Source organism: Carica papaya, chromosome 5 (assembly GCF_054855325.1).
Source record: "Carica papaya isolate Zhongbai chromosome 5, ASM5485532v1, whole genome shotgun sequence".
In the NCBI taxonomy this organism is placed as follows: domain Eukaryota; kingdom Viridiplantae; phylum Streptophyta; class Magnoliopsida; order Brassicales; family Caricaceae; genus Carica; species Carica papaya.
Window position 1 is genome coordinate 14,164,807 of NC_142313.1, and position 19,993 is coordinate 14,184,799.

At 35.1% G+C, this 19,993-nt stretch overlaps 1 protein-coding gene across 3 annotated transcripts; it reads left to right on the plus strand.

Moving 5' to 3' along the window:
- The first annotated feature begins 404 nt into the window (after nucleotides 1-404).
- Nucleotides 405-19,595, plus strand: ALG12 (homolog of asparagine-linked glycosylation 12). 3 transcript variants are annotated; one of them, XM_088219352.1, is made up of 20 exons: nucleotides 405-557; nucleotides 665-750; nucleotides 871-912; nucleotides 1,009-1,054; nucleotides 1,279-1,377; nucleotides 1,495-1,550; nucleotides 2,179-2,296; nucleotides 2,961-3,019; nucleotides 3,209-3,280; nucleotides 7,076-7,139; nucleotides 10,769-10,872; nucleotides 11,299-11,370; nucleotides 12,578-12,664; nucleotides 12,773-12,840; nucleotides 13,840-13,908; nucleotides 13,983-14,065; nucleotides 14,532-14,631; nucleotides 18,757-18,822; nucleotides 19,027-19,120; nucleotides 19,206-19,595. In XM_088219352.1, exons 1-20 carry the CDS (start codon nucleotides 497-499, stop codon nucleotides 19,284-19,286), a joined length of 1,527 nt encoding a protein of 508 aa, XP_088075478.1. In that variant the 5' UTR covers nucleotides 405-496; the 3' UTR covers nucleotides 19,287-19,595. The 3 variants fall into 3 exon arrangements, with proteins under 3 accessions (XP_088075478.1, XP_088075480.1, XP_088075479.1); XM_088219354.1 differs by having other exon boundaries at nucleotides 13,852-13,908; XM_088219353.1 differs by having other exon boundaries at nucleotides 1,291-1,377.
- Nucleotides 19,596-19,993: the final 398 nt, after the last annotated feature.

Consider the following 19,993-nt stretch of genomic DNA (forward strand, 5'->3'; position numbering starts at 1 on the left):
TTAGATTGACTGTTATATCCATAAATTTATAATATACTATTAAAGTTAATATAAAATATTAAACTGTTAATTTTAATAATAAATTGAATTTTTTTTTTACTTTTTTTCTAAAATTTTCATTTAAATTAATTTTTAATAAAATATGAAACTATTAAATTACATGTTAGTAAATAACTCACACTACACTACATTAATGGTTAAATAATAGAAGGCAAAGAAATAAATTAGCTTGTTTATGGAGGACCACTAGTTTAGGAATATAGAAAAATTGTATAAATATTATAATATTTTATAAAATCATTAGAATTTTTTTTTAAATAAAAAAATCGCATTTCCTTATTTTTATATTTTTACATTATTTGTTACTATTTTTAACAAAAATAAGATTGAATATAGTGGGCCGATCCGGATGTTTGTAACAAAGCGCATTCGACTCTCGGCCTAAGGCCCCTCTCCTCTATATGCGCGCGGCTTCCCATCTGGGGCTCTATCGCGAATGTGTTCTGCTGGCACTGTCACAATGACTTCCAATTCGTCAAGGTTTCTCCAGAACTACGGTGAATATTTACATATAAATGTGTGATTATGTGTTCAATTTCCAATTTCTTGTTTTTTGGTGATGTTTTTCAATTTGTGTTCCATGAACGTGAAATGATGACGGTAGGATACGACTTGATTTTGGGATCGATAGCTGCGTTTTATGTCTTCATGGCGCCATACACGAAGGTTGAAGAGAGCTTCAACGTTCAGGTGTTTTTCTACTTTATATTTGATTGTCCATATTCTGAGTTTTGACAGTTCTATTTTAGTCTTAGTTTCTTCTCCTGCTGATTGGCTTCGCTTTTTTTGCCTGACATTTTGCTAATCTAGGCAATGCACGATATTCTTTATCATGGTCATCATTTAGATAATGTAAGTTACTTGCCTAAATTGTTTTACGTATTATTATATCCGAATTTACCCGTGAGATGACCTTTTTGGATGTTTGGATGCTTGTTCTTTTGTCAGTATGATCATTTGGAGTTTCCTGGTGTGGTTCCTCGAACTTTTATAGGTACTTTCGTCCTATCGCTTGAGTAGTTTGTGCTAATTCTGGTATCTTCTTTTGGTTTGGTGTGAAATTGTCACTATTTTTTTGCTTTCCATGAGGACATCTACGGGTGCTTGCTTATATGATATTGTTGAATTTTTAACTTGGTAACTAATTTTGGTTATAAATGTGTAAGTAGTACAGGCTTCCATAAATCCATGCTTGTGGCATTGATAATTATCAGGTAGCTTATCTTTCAGGTGCCTTCCTTGTATCAATTTTGGCATCCCCCATTGTGTTAATAGTTAGCTTGCTGCAGTTGCCGAAGATTTATGGGCTTATTACAGGTTGCTTTCTGTGTCTTTGTTAAACCACTAGCTTCTTCGTCTGAGTTGCATTTAATGTCTGGTTTCTATGGTTGCATCTTAAAAGATTTGTAACCCAAAAAAGTTGTTGCTTTGCAGTACGTTTGGCTCTTGGCTTCATTATATTATCCACACTTCGATTCTTTCGTATTCAGGTATCCAATTTGTTTTGTGATTTTATTCAGTTCACATTTGCAAAGTTTTATCATTTTAAAGCAAGAAATTATTATTCACGGTGATATTACATCCTTTTCACATGAATGATTGGGGAATCAAGGGAAGGGTTAGTACAGTCATCCATTGGCATTTCCACTATGGAGTTCTGGAAAGGGGCAGCTTACAATTTGAATTGTCAGTACTTCCCTTTCCATCTTGATATGTCCTCTTTTTTGGTACTTCTGTCTTGATGCGCTTTATCCATACTTTGGTGTTTCCTCTGCAAAGAATAATCAATGGTAACAAAGTATCTGGGTTTTTTGCCTCAGCATATGTGGAGGATAAGCCTTGGCTTTATTATGCAGACTGGAATTTGTTCTTTCAGCTGATTATTTCTCTTACAAGTACAGAGCATTTTTCATCTAAAAAAAAAATTTAAATTTGTGAACAACTTTTTTGAGAAGAAAAAATAAATGCAAACTTGTAAACAACTTGTTTATAGAAAAAAATAAAATGTGCAAAATTGTTTTGTCATGCTTAATGTGCTTAGTTTTCTATGATCAAAGTTTTAATCTGTAATTCAATATATTTGAGTTACTCAGTTGAAATTGCTTCTTGTTTGAACAGATAAGGCATAAGTTTGGGTATCAAGTGGAAGCTTTCTTTACAGTATTAACTGCTCTTCAGTTTCATTTGTTATACTATTGCACCCGAGGCCTTCCAAATATACTAGCTTTGGGCATAGGTGATTATTTTCCTTGTCCAAATCTGTTATATTTTGTTATAGTTGTCTATTTCAACCTTGTAAATGAAATACTTTCTTGATTCTGGATGTTTTAAATGGGAGTTTCTGGTTCCCTAATCAGTTACGATGTTAACCCTTAGAACATTTAATTTATCTGTGATTGAAGATTGTTTACTGATCAAGGTTGCACCATCCGTAGGGATTTCTGCTGGCTCTTTATTTTGTTTAATCATGCATATACAACTATGCTCCAGAGAATTTGAGATAAAGTGAAACAAAAAGTTATTTTGAATTGTAACTATTAGGCAAAAATTTTAGGAAAACATGGTAAGGTTCTCGGTCTCCTGCATTCCTGTCTTTCCTGCTGTAGGATTGCCACTGAAGACTGCATCCCTATAAATCTTTTGATTTTAATTTTGATAAAGAGAAAATATTACTTATAAACTTTTTGATTATCAAAACATTTGTTAGGAATTTTTATGGGCTTCTGTAAGGCTTGGGGAGTTTGGCATGTGATGTATGCCATTAACTTTATTTAGAGAATAGGTTCTTTCAGAAGGTTGCCTTTTCTAATAAATCACCTGAACTGTAACTTTTTTTCCTTAAAATTGATGGAAGTATCAATTTATCAGCTGACAATTTTGTTTCTCCTAATTTTGTGTAGTTAACTTGGCATATGGGCATTGGCTGAGGGGGGATTTCTATTCAGTGTTAAACTGGCTGGTATATCTTCATTAACTTTTGCAGTTTTTGTTTTGATTATTTTTGCGCTTAAATTTTGCTATTACTTTTCCATTTACCCATACTTTGCCCTTAATTATAGAATTGTTTTTTTTTTCAGAGAGCTTATTATATAAAATGCAGACTCCGTTTGAGATCTTTTCTGATCTTTCTTCTTTCCCACGTGTTCAGATTTTTGCAACAATTATATTCAGATGTGATATTGTGTTACTACTTTGTCCTATTGGCCTAGAGCTTTTATTGGTATGTTGCTACTTTCCACCACATTAAGAAAATGGATTTGTTTCCTTGTAAAGTTGGAAATTATTATGTCATAATACCTTGTTATGTTATTACTGCACTTATTTGTAAATCTTGCATATAAATTTACCTTGATATTTTCTATTGTTGACTTGTGCACAAAATCTAGAGGGGCTATGTGTTAGATTACTGGGGTGTTTCTTTATTAGATTACAGAAATGACTTACAAGTATACTGAAATGAGTACCGGATAATACAAATATGCTGCATGATTGGACATCCATCTTCTTTTTTTCCTGATTAAGGATTAGATATCAACTTAATCCATGGTGAAGGCAAACTGGAAAACAGGTGAAAAAGAATTGCAAGACCAAGATGCCTAAGCTCCTGAATGCACCAGGAACCCACTGAATTGTGACGTTAATAATCCGTAATTAGTTATCCTATGAATTCAGATGTCTGTCAGTTAACAAACTAATAAAGAGCTAGCATTGGGCAATTTAAATTAGCTTCCGCAGGGGGCCAGCTAGGCATATTTGTGATACTTCTCAAGAAGAAAGTGAAATTCTATTTTTTTTTAATAATTTTCATGTTGGTTTCCTAAAACGCGTGTTATGTTCTCAAGGCAGTTGAGTCCCACAGCCATCTTTTTTGCACGCGCTTAGAGGCTTTAATTTAGGCTTTTATATTTTTAGTTCATGTGGGTTGGCCTCCCCCTTGAGCCCTGCCCTGCCCTGCCCCTTGAGTGTTGCCTTTCTATGTCCTTCAATGGAGTGGTTAGAAGAAGGAAGTTGGGTTGCTGCTGAGAGGAACTATATTTGCTGATTTGTGGGTGTTATGTTTGGCGTGTAATGTTAGATCTTTCGAGGATTGTTTCTTCAACCCATTTTTTCTATCTTCTTTTGGTATGTTTTTTTTACTGTGTTTTTTATAGAAAAAAAGTAATATGAAGAGAAGGAGAATACAAACAAAACAAGGGAGGATTAGCTGCCCTCCCACAAAAAGGAGAACCACCTCTTAAACGAGGAATGCTATCCTACCTCTATGCAGCAAAGTAAAAGAGTAATCCTTGAAAGTGTCGATGCACCTTGGGGCAAAGAGAAGTCTTGTCCCAACGACTACAAACGGGGAAGCTTGATTCCTGAAGATTCTTGTGTTCCTTTCCAACAAAATCACCTACACATTGGTAAAAGCTGCCCCTCTCCATGACCTCAAGCCTTCTAGAACTGTGAATGATTAATAAGACAAACTCCTCAAGATTACTAGGAATGACCCAGGCCAATTAGAAAATATCAAAAGTCAAAAAACACAACTTCAAGCTAAATTGCAATGCAAAAAAGAGGTGACTATGGTTAGCTGTAGTCTAATAACACATAACATATACCCCTGGAGACAAAGTGCGATATGGTCTGCCAGTTTGGAGCAAGTTATTAGTATTCAACCTATCTAAGGCAACAATCCAAAAAAAGCCTTTGACCTTGGAGGGAGTTGGAACCTTCCAAAGACTTTCATAAAGTGCAGCATTATGAATGGAAGGACTACATGTTAAAAAAGCAAAGTACTTGTAAGTAAACATGCTTGAAGAGTCTAAAGACCACGCTCTACGATCTTGGGTCATAGAAAACATTTTAGTGCTCAAAAGTTGTACCAAAGAGGTCATACCTATATGCTGTATTAAAGTTTCAGAAAAATGCATATTTCAAGAATGAAATTATCTGAAATATCTAGAAAAAGTGAAATAGGAGCAAAAGGATTTTGAGACAAGTTATATAAATGATTTATTGAATGGGTAATGGGACACTGTCAATCCAAGCATACCCCAAGAAAAGATAAAACATGAACTATCTCTCACCAAATTGTGCAAGGGAAGAAAGGTCTGATAGAGTCTAGATATAGCATATCAAGAGCTGTAAAAGGACGAGACACTAACTTTAGCTTCTCGACTATTCCCTTGAAGGCCGAACTTGCTCTTAATCATGTGCTACAAAGAGTTTGATTCGTAAGGAAAACACCATAATTGTTTAGCCTATAAAGAGAGCTTCTTACAATAAAGATTCCCAATATTAAGACCACCTAAAACTTTGGCAAACAACACATTTCTCAACTAACTAAATGATCCCTTGAAGTTACACTAGAACGCTAACAAAAGAAAATTTCCGATCACCGTCGCCAAGCTCTCACAAACACTCTTAGGAATCCGAAACAGGGAAAGATAAATAAAGAGAAATACTAGAGAGGCAGGTTTGGATAAGAGTTACTCCCCTCCTCCCCCCAAAGGGTGCTCTTCCAACCCTCAAGGCATTTAAAAAACCTACAAAACAGTAGATACCAAAAAGAAACTGCTTGAGGACTGCCAACGGAAAAGAACTGCCAAATAAATGAAAGGCCACACATCTATAATGCTCTTCCCCCCTTTAATCCTTCCAAGCAGTTCTTACTAAGATTGACCTGCAAACTTGAAATAAGTTCAAAGATATATAAAATGGTGATAACATCACTAATTTTCATACAATAGGGAGAGAATCGTATCATCTTCAAACTTAACATAGAAACATTAATTCAATCATTGCAAAGATAAAGACCCTCCAACAATCTCTTTTCGTACCCAGGAAATCATCTTACTCGAAACATCAACTGCAATTGTGAACAGAAAGAGGGAAAGAGGGTCTCCCTGTCTTAAACCATGCTGTTTCCTAAACAATCCTTAGACTTATCATTAACCACCACATAAAACCACTAACGTAAGGCAACCATAAATCCACCCCTCCACCTCCAAGACTTTTCCTCTCCAAAAATTTGTCTATAAAATGCCAATACACACGATCATATGCCTTCTCAAGATCCAAGTTCAAGACCATCCCTTGTTTCCTCAATCCCCTAAATTCATCAAGAATTTTTCTGCTCCCCTGTAAAAAGCATTTTGAGCAAACTGATAAGCTCAAAGAGAAAACTTTGATGATAATCGTGTACATGCTTGTGAGCAAACTGATTAGGCAGTGGTCGGAGACCTTAGTAGATAGATCCTTCTTGGGACTCAAAAGTAATGAAAGTAGAATTTACAATAGAGCCAATTAGACCATTAAGATAGAATTTTAGGAAAACCTTATCAAATCGCAGTAATGGCATTCTAACAACTTTTGGGAGAAGGCAACGGTGAATCCACCCCTGAAGCCTTCCCCAACCCAAAGTCCTACAGATCTCTCTTAATCTCCATCTCTTTGAAAGGTCTCTCAAATTACCATACTCTCTCCCGGTCAATTGTACACCAATCAAGGTCCTCAATGAAACAAACTCATTCACATACAGGTGAGCCAAAAATCCTATGATATTTGGCTATTTTGTAAAAAGAGACTGGGTTGTGGTGTTGTTTGATGTTTTTCTTTCCTTTTTTCGTCTCTTTTTTGTTTTAGGATGATTTATTATCACCCATGTTATCCCTTTTCCTCCTCATTCTAATATATTTATTTTCTCATAAAGAAGAAAACAACACAATTCCTTAAAGATAGTTATGATGCCACCACCATCTCATGGATAGCCATCTTGAGTTTAAATTACGAAAAGTAATTGAATAAGTTTGAATCACGTGTCAAAACTACATCAAATCATGTTACTGTTGTCTGGAGAAGCTGCATGGCATTAATTTGGAAATTAACAAAATTCTTAAGTTAGTAGTTTCTCTATCTTTGGCTAGTGAAGTTAGTACTTTCTCTTGATTTGACAATTCCCTGTCCTTTTCATTGTATTTATGTTGCATAGTTCATATACTTATCTTAGGGCTAACTGTGAGTATGATGGCAGACCAAATCAATTTCATTTTGGAAAGCATTCAAGTACTGTATCATAGTGGCAATGTTGTACACAGGTTCGTAAACTATACTGTATTTGGTACATAAAAATGTTTTCTGGTTTCAATTTTAATAAAACTAAGCGCCGACGATGAAGGCCGATTAGGCTGCTACTAGTGGTCGGCGGTGGATGGCAACTGGTCACTAGTAGCTAGCTATGAAGGCTGACCTAACTCTTCTAGAATTTCTATTATCTATTTTGACAATGAATGTCGAATAGAGTTTAGAAAAAAGTATAGGGTTTTTTAGTCTAAAGTTTTGATATCACGTTAGTTTGATGTGTATTTTACTGAATATCAAACTTCTATATATAGTTTTCAAGAAAGTAAATAGACAATTAATTACAATTAATTGCAAACGGTGTAATTTACGCTTATACTCTTTAATCTATTTTATCGATTTCCATAACAAAAAAAGTAAATAGACAATTAATTACAAAGAGTGTAATTTATATTTATACTCTTTAATTTGATTTACTTCCTCTTTAAAAATTACACCATTTAAACTGATGTATTTTCTTTTTAATACTCTGATATATTTCTTCTTTAATAAGTTGCAAAAGAGATATCTATGCATTTTATGAAGAGAGTTAGAAATTTATTTTGTGAGACAATTCATGAGAGAACTATAGAAATAGTTTAAGTAAATTTTAAACATGAGATGACAAACAAGGATATTTTAAAATGTCTCTACAAAATGAAAAGTTGTGATAAGAGGCTTTATGAAGAAGGAATTGAAAAACAAGTGAAAGAATAATAGAAAAACAAGAAGAATAATCACATGAGCAACAACTCTCAGAGCATGAAAAAGAAGTTGGAAAGATAGGTTTCAATGATTACCAAGTTCATGGTGAAGATAATACTAAGATTTGTCAGTATGCTTACTTGGAAAGTAACGCTATTCATATTGGATCCAAGAAACAAATTAAGAAAAAAAATTGTGAATTCTTTGTGCTTTTTCTACCTTTTGGTTTTATCAACTTTCAAGTATGTATTGCAGAAAAATTATTCTCTTCACAAGAGCAACAAGTCAACGGATTTCCAACAAAACTTTTTAGGCATTCATTTATTAAGTTCCTCCATCCTTCAGCACAAAATCTTTATGATGAGTTTTCTTTAAATGGGGGAGAATGATTAAAAGAAAAATTATGGCACCAGGAAATTTGTTATAGGCTAGGGGAAAAGGCGTGCTAGAGGTATATGCCAATGCAGATGTCTTTCAAAAGAAAATGTGAGAACCATAACCTTCCAACAGGTCAAAGGAATGGAAAGAAATATAGCTGAAAAATGGCTTTCCAATGGCTCACGTTAGTTCATGAATTCCAAGATAAGAATCCCAACAATGTCTGTGCAACCCTACATACTCTTACTAACCTTGTGCCATAAAGAATTGGGTTCGGAAAGAAACTGCCATAACCATTTAGCGAATAAAGACAGGTTTTTAACGAGAAAACTAAGAATACCCATGCCACGATCTTTTATAGAAGGGAAATCCACATCTTATCTAACTAAATGATCTTAAGGAAGGTATGAGGGCATAATATCTATAGAAATGAGGAAAACAAGATTCAAGAGAAGCTCCCCCAACTATTGATCCTTGCAAAAACAGAACAAGAACCATCACCAACCTCTAGCGTAAGAAGGGACGAAAGGAACTGTAAACTTGTTAAACACATTTCTTGGCTTTCTCATGAGTACTATTGTACCCTACTTTAGAAACAGACTGGTTTTGTGCAGCCAAAACTTATCTTTCACCTCTGTATGCCACTAACAACAAGGTTCGAAGTGCATGGGTATTTAGAACTTTAGACACACAAACTAGGATTTTGGATGCAGTAATACCAATAACATATCTCCGTTTAACAAAATGATAACTAGAAGCATCTTAAACCTGTCATGACCTGAACGGTGCCACTTAGTAGAAATTTCTAATTGTTACTTGGTTTCCTTTCTGTTATTTTTTTTCCTTTTTGTTATATACTAGCCGTTAGAACCAGGAATATACTTGGCACCTTGCTAGAATGCCGCCTTTAGTTGTACCACACAGGAAGTTAGCTATCCTGTTTTATCTGTTCTTCTCACCAGCCTAGTATTTAACCTAGTAAGGATGTAAGGAACATTATGCAAAATGCTAATGAAAATCTTATCTGATTTATCAGGCATTTTCTATTCTCTTATTCTTCTGTTCATCTATCCCTTCTCATGTCTCTCTCTCTCTCTCCAGCATTTTGCTTCTCTTCTCCCAGCCTTCTCTACTTTCCTTTCTTCTTAACCTAGTCAGGTGACTCCTCGGGTGAATGAGTCAAGATCTTGATACCACCTTAGACCATGGAGACTCCTAATTTTCTCAATTCTCGTGATGATACTAACCACAGTTCTAAAGAGAGAGAATAGTAAAGAGGAATGCTACACAAACATGCCTAAAGGAGTTGAGCTAATCCTTTAAAGAGAATAGAGCAGCTTCCAGGTTTAGTTGCTTAGTGATGTTACCCAAAGTGGGATCCCAATGAAGAAATTATGTGTATTGCCCCCAAGAGCACCTCTAAATAAGGCTATTGAAAGATTGTGCACCAGATGATATTAGCCAAGCCACCAATGGCATGATCCTCCAGATTTATGTTGGCAAACCATTTTCGCTCAAATTAATTCGTTGGCCCAAAGTGACCTCAAGCTCATATAAGAGGTACATAATATAACAAAATATTCATATAGTAAATGAAAGGGAATATTCAGACACCTCCTCCCTCCCTCCCCCCCCGAACACATTCAAACTAGCACCATGCCCATATATCTGACTTAGGACATCAACCACGAGATGACAAAAATGGGTCCTTTATCGATCACCTTCTCTATAGCTATTGAAAGCCCTTACTTTCCAGAATCTTATCCAAAAATCACCAAGTAACTCTATCACAAGCATTTCAAAATTTTAACTTGAGAAAAGGTTGCTCTGCACCTTGTTACATCCTCAATCACTTATTGAAAATAGGAGAGGCATTATGAATTTGTCTATCAACAAGGCACTATGAGTGGTGAAATCATATTGCCCAGCACCACAGGCTGCAAGGATTGGACCTTAGTAATGATCTTATAAATGTTAGTCACATCACCAAACTAATCGATCTAGATCACTGACCTTAGTGGATTCATTAGTTCTTTCGAACTGAAATGTATGAACAATTCATACTACAATAGGAAGCCAAGTAGTCAGAATATAAAACAAACTCTTGAGGTAACATATTTATTTAAAAAAAAAAAAACTCTTGAGGTAACAGATAGTGCTTCTAATGGCATACAGATTGCACCATAAAATTAATTCTTTCATAAGTCAAATATTTTGCTTGCTCATTGAAATTTTTATTGAAGAATGTTTGAATAATAATCCCAGTAGTGTAAATCTCAAATTACAATTCTTTTATATAAGCACCAAGCACAATCATATTGGAACAGTTTAAAGCTACCTACAAAAACCTAGACGGGAAATGTAAAATGATTAATTGAAGAAAATCCATAATGGAAAGTAAACTAAAAAGGGAACTAAGTTTAAGCATTAGGCCTTCCTATTTCTCTTAGAATAAACTTTTCCATAGAACTTATTTTTCTTTCTTGGTTTGGCATCATTAATGTTTATCTAATTCTCAGCACAGGTCTTACCATATTGGTGGATTCAATTATGTGGAAGAAGTTAATATGGCCAGAGTTTGAAGTTCTTTGGTTCAACTCTGTTCTGAATCGGAGCTCTGATTGGGGTGTATCCTTCTCTACATTTGTTTACTGTGTGCTTAACTGTATAGCTCTTGTCACGTCTTTTTGAACATCATTGCATCATAGGCTTTGGCAGGTCTTAAAAACCTTCTGCCCATTTGCCACTTTCCTGCTGTTACTACTACTGTCTTCTAATTTAATTGGGTAGGTAACTGATGATTGTAATTTGGGTTCATGAAAGTATGAAGCATTTAAAAATAAGGGAAATAGCAAGGGCAGTAATAAAGGGGACCAACAAGCATCACAATCTTATAGATCTCTTAGTTATAACAGGACCTAGTGAGGCTTCTTTTCGGATTGGCATGATAAGAATATATATGTTTCCATAACGTTTTAATTGTATTGAGTCTCAATTTCAACATTCCAATGATTGTATTAGCATCTACATTCCTTAATGAGTTGTTTTGGTTAGACACATTCCTTTCACTGGTACTTGACTTCAGCACTTCCCCGTGCCTTACTTGCTGCATATCCTCTTTCTATGGTGAGTGTGGAACTAATGAGCATGGTGTATCAGAACTCTAAACTTCTATTAGTGTTTGATTATGTTTGTGTGCATTTATATACTTTGTACAGGGGTTGGCACCCCCCAGGCGCTGCATATTAATACATTTCACAATTTATATTTAAAAAAAAAAAAGTTTTGATGATGTGCATTTAGTAGCTTGTGGCTTAGATTCTAGTCTAAATTAACTCAGATAATTGCCTCCTGAAAGGTTCGCGAATTAGTACCAAATTTGCTTTTGGATCCTTGACTGTCATGTTCTTGTTATATGGATATAATACAAGTTTCTTTAAGATCAAAACCAGTCTGAGCTGTTTCACCAAGGCAGAATGTTGTGCATATCTGATTGCTTCATGCTATCATGTACATTTTTATCTATAGCCTCTTAATTTGTAACGTATTGCTTCATGTCTTTTGTCTTGTACTGGAAATCAAGTTGTAAATCGATATGAATTGGTTCCATTACTTATCAATACCCGATGTTTCAAACTGTAATCAGTTTTAATGTTGTATGACACGACCGTCATATGCATACAGGTTAGTTTTATTAACTTGTTACTTTTCTGCTTTTTGGGTATACTGGAGCAAGATTATGTGTATAATGGTACAAGAATTTTTATTGAATTCGTCTGGAAATTCATGCATAGTTTAATTAGGAATATGTAAAAATCTCATTTTAAATTATAAAAATTAAGCTCATATTAAATTTAAAGTAGAATTAAGACAATACCATCTTTAATTTTACTTATGAATTTATGGAATTTGCAAAGCAATATTCCAGTTCCACTTGAAATTCCACGAGCTCAATTTTAATCCTTTTCTCATATAATTTGCATCCGTCTAAGTTAATTTATTGTGAATTTTCAAATGAATTCCACAAAAAATTCTTGATTTTTTTGAAATATAGCTCAAGTCTTCAATCCAAGGGAGTCTACTACATTTATTGTTTTTTGATGTTGATTTTCTGTATTTTAAGCAGTATACCCCTTTTGTCCATGGTAATAATCTCCATATTTCCTTGGTGGATAACATTCTTTATGGAAATATTTCCTCGATGGATAAAATTCTTCATGGAAATATATGATAATCCTATCTGCAGTCATGGAATGGATATATTAGACTGAAAGAAAAATCTATAGAAGCTTCATTTCTCTGTTAACTTGCTCATTATTCTTATATTTTGCAGCTCGGTCTCTTCCTTGACCGGAGAGTTCATTTCTTCGTACTTCCAGTTCTTTCCTTTGTTCTACTATATTCTAAACTTCCTCACAAGGTATTACACAGGAAACAGGAATTTAGTGACTTGCATAGCATAGTTTCTCCCTCATTTGGGAACAAACAAATATATGTATAATAATTTTATCTCTTTCAAATGATGCAGGAACTCCGTTTTATCATCTATTCAGTTCCTATATTCAACTTATCTGCCGCAATTGCAGTTAGCAGAATGTATGCAGGAATTAGCAATTCTGTTGATTGTTTTATTTTGTACTGTACCCACTTTAACAATTAATTTATTAATCTTATGCCGCTTCTTGCACTCAATCTCAAAGACCCTGACTTTTGGATGCTATAATGGTTTTCTTTTTCCCTTATATAAGAATAATGAAATCCATTCAAATGAGTATAAAGCAAATTCCTTCCCAAAGGTATAGTTTTTCACAGGATGAAAACTAGTAGTTCTTGAAAATAACAATTAGCGAATTAAATCGTGTGTAACGGCCAACATGTAGCAAATAAAAACAAAACACCATATATTAAGGCCCTATGATTTCTGTCCATTTCATATGACCTTAAAATTAATGAGGCAAGTAAACTTGCTTTCCTAGTATCACTGCTAGAAAGTATCCCTGACAAAACCTATTAATTAATTTTCTATCCAGATGGCCTCCACAAAAGCATACCGATGATTGAAATTCATTCTGGGCTCCGCAACCTTCTGCTCCTTATTATCGCTTTTCAACATATTGTCTTTCCTCAGAGCACCTGCCATTTCTAAACTTACTCCATTTTTTTCTTCTTGAAGCACATTGCTTCCAGGATCTGTGTTTGTTTCACGTGTACATCATTCTCAACCAATTTTTCCCCATGTAGGTCTTATTGGTTTTGCATATCAAAATTCAGAAATACTTGGTCTTTTGTGCTTACTCATGGATGTGTTCTTAGTATTTCTATCTTTTACAAACTTTCTTGCAAATTACGATATTTCTGAAATTTAAATTGCAACTAGAATTCAATGGATCTCAGGACAATTCTTGGTACTTCTGTCAGACTCTCAGTGATCTAGCTTGATTGTGTCAGATATATTTAAGTTCTATTTTCTTGACCTTCTTTTAATGAATTCTATTTTCTATAGCTGCTCTTCTTTTATTGTCCTTTATTCTGTTAAGCCTTTTATTCCCTTGTGGAGTTTCTTCTTTTCTTCTCAAACTGATAGCAGGTTTTCAGCTACAATAATAGGAAGAAGGCTATCTGGAAATTGCTTAATTTCATTATGCTAGGATTATTTTCAATCAGGTAGAATTACTTCTATTTCTATTTTTTAGAGAATAATATTCATATTCCATTAGGACTCATTTTGGATTCTGTAGTCTAGGATGCACCATTTTAACTTTCATGGCTTCCTATGAGAATTATCCCGCTGGTTACGCTTTGAACGATTTGCATCATCTTGGTGAGTTCTCTCTGCCTCTCTCTCTCTCTCTCTTTTAATTCTTTCTGCACAAGCCCACTCCCCATGCCGCAAACAGATGAATATCTGGTCAAAGTTGTAAACCAATCTGGTTGTCATACTAGCTCTCCAAACTTTGCTATTTCTTTATTCCTATGGATAAATTTTCTGTCTATAAGCAATTTTCCTGGCATTAAGTGCTTTTATTTTTATTCTTTGGATGGGGCTAGTGCCATGGGTGAGGAATGCATGGAGGTTAGCAGACTGAGTTTCTGCATTGTTGCCTGGCGGTTAAGTCAAGACGTAAAATATATATTGAACATGTTTTGGTTCTTCGATTCTTCTTTCTTTATTAAAGCCTTGTCAGCATAATTGATTTTGTCTTACCAGTGTCTTTGAATGTGGCATTCTAAGAATGTTTCATTGTGACTTTTATATAGCAAGCATTGATCATTCACTGGTTTGACAGGCTGCCTTGCTAACATTACTGATGAACACTGGGTTCACATTGATCCATATGCAGCCATGAATGGAATTTCCCGCTTTTCTGAAAATGATTTTCCATGGAGGTATAGTTGCTTCTTCTCTTGCATGCTTATAGTTGTAAGAAACATTTATTTGTGTTGATTATGATATTTTATTATTTAATTAATTGAGATAATATAATTAGAATTCTATTAAAATAACAATTTCATGCAATTAAAATTTTATTATAATAGTAATTTTCTTATCTGTAGGTTAATAATTGTATAAATACTTTAAGTGTAATAACATAAAGAGTGTGAAAAAATAAAATTAATATTTTTTCTCCAAAATTAATATGATATCAGATCCAAAATAAGGTTATTTTAGGATTAAATCAATATGATATCAGAGACAAAATAAGGTTATTTTAGGGTTTTAATTTTATGATTTTTTTTCAAACCTTAAAATAGCAAAATAGGCTAATGGGATATTCACCTACCAAGATCTAAACTCACCAACACCTTATACGGAGTCGCAGCCTCACTGCTGGCCTGCCGTCTTACTCCGGTGACCATTTTTCCAAGCGCGTAAGACACACACGCTCCCAGAAAACGGCATTTTCCCAGCACGTGTGCCACACACGCCAGTTAACCGAGTCAAAACCTCATCCGACGCATTGCTCCACTGCCAGACACCCAGATCTGGCATGTTTCGGTGTGTTGCACATGTCCCCAGCTCGCATTATGCCTGGTTCGTCTTCTCCAGCCAGATCCAGTCAGATCCAGCATTCTTCCGCTTACAGAACCAGTTGCGCTCCCTGCCGCAGCACCACGCACCAACAGATTCAGTTGCACTGAACGGATCTTCTTCTCCCGCCACGATCCACTTTCCTTCGCGCAGATCTGGATGCAAAATGCCGATCTTCTGTTTTCTGATTGCTCGCAGGCCAGCCCCTTCTGGTTTCCCCCCACGTGACCCGCTCTGACCAGCCTTCTCTGGTCCTTTTTCCGGCTCCTCCACGTGCATCCGCCTCTGGTTTTGCGATCCGACACAGATCTGCTTCCTTCGTGCGCGAGCCACTCCGACCAACCTTCTCTTGTCCCTTTTCTAGCCTTTCTATGCGCATCCACCTCTGGTTTTGCGATACCGGCTCTTATCTGGCTTCTCTGTGCACGAGCTGCTTCGACCGGCATTTTCTGGTCCTTTTTCCGGCTCTCCTGCGTGTGTCGCCTCTGATTTTGCAATATTAGCACTAATCTGGTTCTTCCGCGTGCGAGCCACTCTAACTGGCCTTCTCTTATCATTTTTTCGCCTCCTCTGAGCGCGGCCTTATGTTTATATCATATGTATTTTGGTGATCAAATAGCATATATCTTCATTAAAGGAGTTTACAACAAATCTCTTCAAAATTTGGTGTGCAAGTTGGATATGTGTGATACCTTTACACCAACTTGAGGAGAGGTGTTTATTATGACATTCTATTATTTAATTAGTTGAGATGATATAATTAGAATTCTGGTAAAATAGTAATTTTCTTATCTGTAGATTAAGAATTTTATAAATATATCAAATGTAACAACATAAAGGATGTGAAAAAATAAACATAATATTTTTGCTCGAAAATCAACAATTTGTCTGTCTGCTAAATCATTTTGCACTTGTGCAGCTCAAGCTGGAAGAAATAAGAAACAGTTTTACACTTAGGTGGATAAAGCTTTATGTAGGGAGGCATATTATTTTCTTTTATCTTATTAACTCGTTATCTTTTGTGCTAAATATTATAATTAGACAGAATTAAGAGGAATATCCATGTTTTGATTAGTTATATTTCAGTATTGAACTGTTTTCTGATCAATTCGGATGTGCTTTAAAAGAGGTTGAGAGCACTTTCTTTGATCTTGAATACTTTTTTTGGCCGAAATGAAAAGTGTAATGTATGTATTACTTACAAGCACCAAGGGGGTACTAAACCCATTTACAAAAGAATTTACTATTCAGTTAAACATATCAATTAGATCCCTGGAATTCTCAATGTAAATGTTGTGTTATTATCAATACACCAAGGGATTAGAATCAGCTCTCTGTAATTCTGTCAATGTCCTTTTCCACTCTTTAAAAAATTCTTCTATTCATCTCTTTTCTAACAACCCAAAAAATAACCGAAAGGAGACCTGAAACCTTCTTCCAACCTGCAATATGCTTCTATGCCCAAATTTCATACTTGGCAATGTCTGCCAACACCCAGTTATACCCCAGGATCCCAAAGGTTATATAGGCCATAAGCTACATGCTACAAGACACTAAAGAAGAATGTGATTGCAGGTTTTTGCCGCGTTTTTGCAAGGACAACACCAGTTCACCAAAGTCGTCCCACATCTCATAAGTTTGTCCATAGTCAAAATGTTTCTAAGAGCAGCTTCCCGAGCGAAAAGGGTAATTATTGGCGATGCATTTAGTCTCTTTATCTGTCTAAACGAAAAAATTTCTTCATCAATCACCTCTCTCTTGGTTAGATGTTTGTAGATTGACCCCACATTGAATTGATTCTAGGGCTTAGAGTCCACAAAAGTTTATCTTGATCCTCATTGAGTGAAATTGAAGATAAAACGTTTAGCAATTATTCATATTCTTCAATCTCTCATTCATTGAGATTGCGCATCACTTCCAAATGTCATTCCCTCCTCCCCTCTCCCTCATTGAACACCTCCCAAATAGATCTGTCTTTGTCACGTGCTATAGCAAAAATCTGTGGAAACCTCACTCTCAACGTTTCATCATCAATCCAAATGTCGGATCAGAAGCATATACTTTCTCCGTAACCCACTCTCTGTTTAATATACTCTTGAAATTTCTCTCTCCTAGTGCAAATCCTCTTTCACAACCCTGTCCTATACAGTGCAGTCGATACCCTAGGATATCTCCCTCTATCCATAGTACCGAATTTCTCCTTAATAATTCTCCTCCATAAAATGCCCCCGGCCTCCAAAGACCGCCACAATCATTTCCATCAGAGAGTTTGGTTCATCTCATAGATTGATCTCACTCCTACCCTCCCTGATTCAGCTGTCTTTCAACTCTGTACCATGCCACCAAATAATTTCTCATCTTCTTCTGTGAATCACCCAATAGAAATCTGCTCTGTATTGGTTCTAGTTTTTTTGCTACACTCTTTGGAATTGATAAGAGGAACATGTAATAAATAGGAAGGTAGGTTAATGTACTTTTGATAAGAGTTAACCACCTGCTTTTAGAAAATAAGTTTCTCTTCCACTCTGCAAGTCTTTTCTCAAATCTGGCAACAATAGGCTCCCAAGTCCTCACATCTTTATATTTAGCACCCAATGGCATACCCAGGCACTTCATTGGAAGATTTACCATTTTACATCCCATACTACTCGCTAGTCCACTAAATTATGCCCACTTACCTAATCTGATCATCTCGGGTTTCACTCTTTTTATATTAAGTTCAGACACAACTTAAAAACATAAAAAGACACATCTAAGGTTTAACAATTTCCTCTCATCCGGTTGATAGAAAATTAAAGTATCATCTGCGAAGAATAAGTGTGTAATCTCCTCTTCTCATTCTCCTTCGCTAACCATACCCACCTCCCTAGGTCTCATTGGCAACTTGTTAAGAGTTTTCATGACAATTATAAATAACAAAGGCGAGAGTGGATCCCCTTGTCTGATGTGTCTCGATGCTTTGAAAAATTCCTGAATCAGGGATAAACCATTAACTTCTGAACTCTAATAACCAGTTAAATAGTTGATAAACTTAGAGTTTTAAGTAAAGGTTTGATAAATGAGAGAAAAAGACAGTTACTGCCCCTTAACTAAAAAAAATATAGTTTATTACGGGCATTTCATTATAAAATATTGGTCAAAGAAGTTTTAGTTTTTCATATAAGGACATAGAAATGAAAGGCATGCTTGCACAGCTTTTATTTTTTCGCTAAAAGCAGAAATCTAGCTATGTGCTTTTTAGTCCTTTGGAAAGACCCAAAAACGAAAAAACTAATCTAGGCAGCTTTTACTTTTTAACTAAAAACCAGCTATGTGGCTTTTAATCTTTTTTAGGTACATGCAAACATCTTGGAGATTTTCTTTTTCCAAAATCAGCTTGAAGCCCCTTTAACAAAAAATAAACAAAAAAGCCAGCCAGAAGCCCTCTATTTCTGATATTTATTCATACATCTATAGCTAATGATGCTACTCATACAACACAGGTATTCTAAAGAAGAGGGGATTTCTCTGGAAGAGTTTAGTCAAAGGAATTTCACCTATCTTATCAAGTGAGTTCTATATTTCTCGTTACTTCAATTTATCTTTCGGGTTCACCTCAGCCATGATCTTGTCAGCTAGCAAACTCTTTCTAGCTTACAAATGAATCTAGATTCATAGGAAGGTTGTGAGAACTGACTGAAGATAACCAAAGGAATTTAACTTGTGCTAACAGAACTGTATCTCATTCTAACTCATAATGTTTTCTGTAACAGTGAGCACCCCGTTATTGATGGATACAAGTGCTTGTTTACAACTCATGGGTTCTCAAGGGTCCAACTCCAATTGGGGTTTCCGCTGTTTTTACTGGTATAAAATGACTGCAATCCCATATTACCTGCTGCTGTATTATATCACTACAACTAAAATTTCTCCTCCTGGATGCTCTCTGCAGGTTAAGGATCCCAAGGTGTATGTTCATGGGAATATGAAAAGGGATGATGTTTTGCATAAAAATTGGACGGGATGCAGTTGAATTTATGAATAGTTTGGAGTTGATTCTCATTCTAGGGTTTGAAGTGTCGCATTTGATTCAACCTGGAATGTCTGTGGCAGGTGTAGTTTGTGTGTGGTACTATAATATGTTTGGGACATAATAGGTCAAAAAGTCAAATATATTAGATTAATCACAAGGATCTTATCCAGTAAAAGTTTTGAAGAAAATGTAACTTATCAATATATATATATATATATATAACTGATGTTTCTGACACTAGAGAAATTAGGCAAATGATGAAATGGGTTTGAATTACATATATATATATATATTTGTTGATTGCTCGGAGATATCTGTTGAATGTTTTCTTTTTCTTGCAGCTTGTTTCCACCCATAATTTCAAACATTGTTATCTCAAATGTTTTATGTTTGATGGATAAATGGTAGGGGAGACAATGCGATTTCTAAAACTTAAAAAAGTTATATATTTGAGTCCAGTTATAATTGATCAACAGCTATTTGGACTTGGACCAAAGTCTGTGATTTTTTGAAGTAGTTATTTATAGTTGAAGACAGGTTTGATGTGGAATTAAAATGTCATAATCCACACTCATCACAAATATAATTAAATATTCATAAGCTCAAAGATTGTACCACCATGGAGTCCCAAGGCTCACACATTTTGATGTGGTTTAATTATTATTCTCCTAATAATTTTGGATACAAATCACTAGTTTTCAAAAAGT